Raw genomic sequence first — 6,932 nt, forward strand, 5'->3', positions numbered from 1 at the left:
GCAGGCTTCAAGAAGGCCCCAAAACAAGATGTTTGGAAATTGCTATAAACCACAAGCTATAAACCAAGCCTTGCTGCTGAGATGGCTGCACACTAAAGTTCAGAGGCTGCTTCAGTTTCAGCTTAATGCTCTGTCTAGCCCCACTCATCTGTGTCCAGTGACAAACAGTGTCATAACCTATCTCCAGGAGAGGCCAAGGAAAGGGGCTTTGGCTGTGGTCTCTTTAGCTTTCAGGCTTGCAGCTGTACTGGGGATCAGTTGGTGCCTATAGTGGGACAAGGTAATATGAAGAGCAAAGCTAATGGGAACTGGACTGGAACCACCAATTTATTCCCTGGATGCTGTTCAATACCCCTTGGATAAAAATAGTATTTGGTTACCCAGTGCCCTGGGGAAGATGTTTGATGTTAGAAGCCTGAAATTTTTATATATCTATATGTGCCTGTCTATATATATATATATCTGCCTGCCTCTATATTTTTATATATATAAAAAGTGGCTTTGCTGCAGTTTTTATACAGACATTTTTAATTTATAAGTGACCTGCTCCTTCCATTCTGAGTAGTGGCTTTTCTAAGTGCCAAGAAAAAAATAATGCTGCCTTCCTGCAAGCAATCTTTTTGTTTGTTTCCATAGCTGGCCTACATAAATTGCTTAATTTTATTTTTTGTGGCTAAGCAAATCAAAGGTTAATATTGAATAGCTGACCCGAGCAAAGAAAGCAGGAGCACTGGCAGGGTGGTTTCTGAGGTTGTGGGAGCAGGAACCTAAATCAATAGCTTTTAGCAGCCTCATAAATGTTTCATTTGTATTCCTCACTGCAGAGCTTGGACAGGGGTATCCATATAACCTCTTAAATTAGTGTTGTCCCTGCTCTGGGTGTAAATGTTGCAAAGCATTTCCCTCGGTGCTGCTCCATAATGGCCTTTTCCTTCCTGTTTTGGAGCTGCCTTTCTGCACAGCCTCTGATCATGAGTGAAATGACTGTCAATGCTCCTGCCTGGCTTGGAGGCCAAGGAGGAGTTCCAGCTGCTTGGGCCACCTATTGTTTCTGTGTGGAGAAGCTCAGAGACACCTTTTCCCTGGAGTGTAACATAGCCCTGAGGAATGAGTCAAGCCTCAGGAAGACCAACCTCAGTAATTCATGGCAGCAAGTGGGGAAGGAGGGACGTGTCCACAAGTCATTGTTGAATTTGGACTCTTTTTGAGGTGCTGGAGAAGCTGGGGGTGGAAAGCTCGTGAGCAGAGCATGACTCAAGCAGCTTATCTGGCCATCCACCTCCACTTGAGGTCATCCACCCATGGAGTGTGGGAGGATTGTGTGGCTCCAGGTCTCTGGCAGGTCAAAGCTGTGACCTGCCAGCAGCCTGAGAGCACTGTGTCTGCTCTCTCAGCATTTCATGGCTTCCCACAAGACCTCCAGTGCAGGGCTGGGGCAATGATGGTGAGATCAGCCAGGCTGGAGAGGATGGGGCTGATGTTGTAGAGTTTGAGAAAGACCCTTCAGAAACTCTGGGCTGCAGAGAGCAAGCTAACAAAACAATGACTCAACAACAAAAAGAACTCAACTGAAACCCCTTTCCCAGCTGTGTGCCTGATTACTGATTTCCAAACAATTAGGTACCTGGAGTGGGAATGCCATGCGGTTTCAGCCCTGGTGTCTCCAGCCTGCAAAGCAAAAGGATGGTTTGGGGAAGAAAAGAGATAGAAAAATAGTGTTGGGTGAGAGAGAAGATGCAGCAAAGCCAGATGGAGTTGCCTGAGAACCGCTTTTGCCCTATGAACTAGGCCTGCTTTCCCCAGCTTGTAGCTGCTCTTGGGGGCTACTTTGTCTTGGCAGGGAAGCTGAGCTGAAGGTGGCAGCCCCTAATACTCCTGTACATCCAAACAAGGTCCTCCCTGCCCTAAGTCCTGAAATACTCCTGGGACAGTTCTTACTCATCCTGAGCTCTGTCATCTTCCCCATCTTTACCACATTTAGTGGGTTACCTGCCTGCAACTTCCACTTTTAGCCAGTCTCTTACTCTTTTCACCTGGTGCAATGCTTGGGATGGCTTCACTGTGGCTGCTGTCACAGGACTCACATCACCCCCACACCAGGGGCACAGCAAGCTGACCACATTTCTCTTCTTTCTGGGGCTCATTTTTCAAGCCTCAGGACAGTTGTGCTACCAACATCAGTGCTGAGAGCTCTATGCATATCTGTCTGCCTGCTTCAGTTACATGGGGGACAAAATGGAGCTGGCTAAAATATTTTGGAGTAAATGCCTTGGATTTTATCATTTAGGTAGCATTAATTTGATTGGCCCAAAGGGTTTTTTCTTCTACAGGCAAGGATGGGTATCAGGTAGCACTTAAGGGAAATAGTAGCTAATAAAAGCCTTGTGTTTGCTTCTGCCTGTCTGTTAAAAAGCAGAATTTAGCTGTCTCTTTTGTCCTGCTCTCCGATGTGAGTCTGTCCTGCAAATTGACATGAAGTGTCTGGTCAGAGTTTTAGCAACAAAGCCACAAGGGAAAGCTTTGGTCACATTTGCTCAGAACTTCTGGCTCGTGCTGGTAGCTAAATATTCTGTAAATAAAACCTGTAGCGATTGCCTTTCCTAAACCTGCAGTCATCTCTCATGAAAAGCAGAAGCCAAACTTGATTTCTGCTGAGCCAAGAGCAGAGCCATGCCCTTTATCCTGGATAGGCTGCTCTTTGAATGCTCTTTTCGAAGGAAAAATAACTCTGCTGTGGTTTGCCAATACCCTCCAGGGGCTGTTGAGACAATTTACCATCAACTTTGGGTTTTGATTGCTTCACTTTGTTGCTCTGTTGCTGAAACCAAAGTGCAGAATTTCCCCCTTCACCTCGCTCTGCCTTCCCACCCTGCTCAGCCTGAGTTACGTTTGGGTGAGGGTGCAGAAGGCAGAGGCTTTGCAAGGCAGGCTGCAGGAGCACCCCCCGAGCAGGAGTGCTGAGGTGGCCTATGCCTAGTGCTTGGTGTTTGAGGTCCAGGGCTGGATAGCACATGCATGTTCCCCCTGCCTTCCACCAGCGAGGACCAGAGAATAATGGTTTGTCTGTTTGCTTGCCTGCAGGCCAGAGCTCTGTCACCATGTCAGTCAGCGTCCATGAGAACCGCAAATCCCGGACCAGCACCGGCTCCATGAACATCCTGCTCTTCCACAAAGCTTCCCACCCAGACTGTGTCTTGTCCCACCTGAACACCCTGCGGAAGCACTGCATGTTCACTGATGTCACCCTTTGGGCAGGAAATAGGTCATTCCCCTGTCACCGAGCAGTGCTGGCTGCCTCCAGCAGGTACTTCGAAGCCATGTTTAGCAACGGCCTCCGCGAGAGCCTGGATGATGAAGTGAACTTCCATGACAGCCTCCACCCAGAGGTGCTGGAGCTGCTGCTGGACTTTGCTTACTCCTCTAGGATCATCATCAACGAGGAGAATGCCGAGTCCCTCCTGGAGGCGGGAGACATGCTGCAGTTCCACGATGTCCGAGACGCGGCAGCTGAGTTCCTGGAGAAGAACCTCCACCCTTCCAACTGCCTGGGCATGATGCTGCTCTCAGATGCTCACCAGTGCCGGCGGCTCTATGAGCTCTCCTGGAGGATGTGCCTGGTCAACTTTGAGACTGTTCACAAGAGCGAGGACTTTAACAACCTTTCCAAGGACACTCTGCTGGACCTCATCTCCAGCGATGAGCTGGAAATTGAGGATGAAGAAAAGGTCTTCAAGGCTGTTATCCAGTGGGTGAAATACGATCTGGATGAGCGGAAGGCTTATCTCCCAGAACTTCTGAGGAATGTTCGTCTGGCCTTGCTTCCTTCTGAATGCCTCAAGGAAGCCTTGGCTTGTGAGGACTTGATTATGGTGGATGAAAGGAACAAGCTTGTCTTGGACGAAGCCATTCAGTGCAAGAAGAAGATCCTCCAGAACGATGGGGTGGTCACCAGTCCCTGTGCCAGGCCTCGCAAAGCCGGGCACACCTTGCTGATCCTGGGAGGACAGACCTTCATGTGTGATAAGATCTACCAAGTGGATCACAAAGCGAAGGAAATTATCCCCAAAGCAGACCTGCCAAGCCCACGGAAGGAGTTCAGCGCCTGTGCCATTGGCTGCAAAGTCTACATCACCGGAGGCAGGGGCTCTGAGAACGGGGTCTCAAAGGACGTGTGGGTGTACGACACCGTTCACGAGGAGTGGTCCAAAGCTGCCCCCATGCTGATAGCTCGGTTCGGGCACGGCTCAGCCGAACTGGAAAACTGCCTCTACGTGGTCGGAGGACACACCGCGGTAGCTGGCGTCTTCCCCGCCTCGCCTTCCGTTTCCTTGAAGCAAGTAGAGAAGTACGATCCCATCTCCAACAAGTGGACCATGGTGGCTCCTTTGAGAGACGGAGTGAGCAACGCGGCGGTGGTGAGCGCCAGGCTGAAGCTCTTCGTGTTCGGTGGCACCAGCATTCACCGGGATATGGTGTCCAAAGTGCAGTGCTACGACCCGGCCGAGAACCGCTGGACGATCAAGGCCGAGTGCCCGCAGCCCTGGCGCTACACGGCGGCTGCCGTCCTGGGCAGCCAGATTTTCATCATGGGAGGGGACACGGAGTTCACGGCAGCCTCCGCCTACCGCTTCGACTGCGAGGCCGACCAGTGGACACGCATTGGTGACATGACGGCCAAGCGCATGTCCTGCCACGCCCTGGCCTCGGGCAACAAACTCTACGTGGTGGGGGGGTACTTTGGCACCCAGCGGTGCAAAACGCTGGACTGCTACGACCCCACCTCAGACACCTGGAACTGTATCACGACCGTGCCTTACTCGCTCATCCCCACAGCCTTCGTCAGCACCTGGAAGCACTTGCCGTCCTGAGGAGCGGCAGGGCTCGGGGGCTTGTAGCCAGGAGGTCCATAAGGTAAGGGGCTCCTCCTCCTCAGCTGAAACCTGCTGTGCAGCCTCAGTGCTGTCTGCACACACCACGCCAAGGGGTTCAGGGTTGCTCACATTTTCTGAGGAGGGTACAAATAAAGGGGGGATGTGGCACCAGAGAGCAGTGATCAGCTCTGTAATGCTCTGACTCTAGCTAGCTCCCAGCTTTCTCTTGTTTCCAGGTGAGCCTCCCAGTATCTTATCACAGTACATAGAGGTAGGAAGGGACCTCAAGAGATCATCAAGTCCAACCCCCCCGGCCTCCTGCTACTTAGGGTAGTCTGCACAGGAATGCATCCAGGTGGGCTTTGAGAGTCTCCAGAGAAGGAGACTCCACAGCCTCTCTGGGAAGCCTGTTCCAGTGCTCCATTACCCTCACTGTAAAGAAGTTTCTCCTCATGTTGAGGTGAAATCTTCTATGCTCAAGTTTGAACCCATTGTTTCTTGTCTTATTACATCTTACCCACATAGATAGTAGGAAGCAGGCCATAGCTCGTCTCCCCGTTCTTCAGCCTAGCTGGGTGTGCCAGCATCACCCTTCCACATGTGGGTGGGTAGGGAAGGGCAAATATGTCCCTGCCTGCTGTCACAGCTATTCACCATGGTCTGCATCCTGCATTCAGGGGGTTAAGTTTCTAAAAGCACTTGCTTGAGTCCTAGGAGATAGGAGGGCCAGAAGTGCTTGGGAAAAGTCTCCGTAATTCAATACTTTTGCTGAGTGTCTGGGGGATGAATATGCAGGCAAGTGACCCTTGGGATGCTGGCAAACCCTGGATCTCTTTTTGTGCTCTCTACTTACACTTCAGTGAGCAGCAGAAGCTTAGCAGCCGTGGTGCATTTGATGGTCTTCGTGTTTATTTCATGCCCAAAATGTTGCTTGTTAAATCAGAACTTCTGAGACTTCTGAGTGGGAGGGAAGAGGGTTTGTAACCAGAAAGATGTGATTATCAGTGTTTTGGGGGTTGTGAGAGCCAGGAAGCTGGTGGAACCTCCTGATGTCCTGTCTCACCCTAGTGCTCTGTTTCTTGCTTGCTCAAGGAAGGTGCTACTGCAGTGCCACTAGTATAGGGCTGTTGGTTCCTCCTCTTGCCTCCCCAGTGGTATGTTTGGTTGCCATTCTGGTGACCAGTTTGACTCCAGAGCTTGGCATGTCTTCATCAGTCTGTGCTGAGATGCAGCTGGCCAGGCAAATGCCAAAAACCTCTTCTCACCAAAAAAAAAAAAAAAAAAAGCCAAACCCCTCTTTCTCATTGTGAAAGCAGGTATTGATATGGGCCACACTTGGGTGGCATCATCTTCCCAGGAAGTCTGTAACACCTCTGCTAGTGCAGTCTGCAGGCTTCACAGTGCCAGCAGCACACACAGCCCTGATTGAGTGGTTGGAGCCTCCACCCCAGCCAGCTGATGGAGCTGGGAAACCCTCACGTCTGGGGGTGGGACTGACAACCTTCCCTTACAGTTCTGTTTGGAAAGTGGGAGCTGTGGAGAGGGAAATTCTTCCATGGACTAAGCAAAATACACTTCACTTAATACAGGGAAGAAGGAATGCTGCCCAAACCCTCTAACACTCTCTCACTTCCCTGCTTCCCACTTGGTGTGGTTGGTGTGCCTGGGAACCACCCAGTGGGTGAAGTTACTGGCTTTTCCCAGTGATCATCTCTTTTGATGCCAGCTGGGAACCAAGGAGTTGCTCCTGGCACCTCTGCTGGGTGTTTGCCCAATGTGACCACCTGCTTTTCTCAGGTGGGGGTTGGGAGGGAAAAGCACCCAGAGCTTTATGCTGGCCTTTGATTTGTGAAACACCTAGGTTTAAACATGGATTGGACCATAATGAGGGCAGGGAAAGAGTGGAAAGGGTTAAAATGAGCTCTCTGAGAGCTTTCCTAGCACTGGAAGATAATGGCCTTTCCAAATTCTCCTCCTCAGGCGTTGCCTAGCATCTGTCACAGTGGCTCAGTAATCTAATTAACTGCCACTCAGCTATTAAATATTGCAGCAAGGAGTGTG

At 50.7% G+C, this 6,932-nt stretch overlaps 1 protein-coding gene across 1 annotated transcript; it reads left to right on the forward strand.

Moving 5' to 3' along the window:
* Positions 1 to 3,098: 3,098 nt before the first annotated feature.
* KLHL25 (kelch like family member 25) lies at positions 3,099 to 4,868 on the forward strand. The gene has a single exon (XM_054388073.1). The coding sequence runs from the start codon at positions 3,099 to 3,101 to the stop codon at positions 4,866 to 4,868; it is 1,770 nt and encodes a 589-aa protein (XP_054244048.1).
* The last annotated feature ends 2,064 nt before the right edge of the window (positions 4,869 to 6,932 follow it).

The sequence above is a fragment of the Indicator indicator genome, chromosome 16 (genome assembly GCF_027791375.1).
Source record: "Indicator indicator isolate 239-I01 chromosome 16, UM_Iind_1.1, whole genome shotgun sequence".
Taxonomy (NCBI): Eukaryota; Metazoa; Chordata; class Aves; order Piciformes; family Indicatoridae; genus Indicator; species Indicator indicator.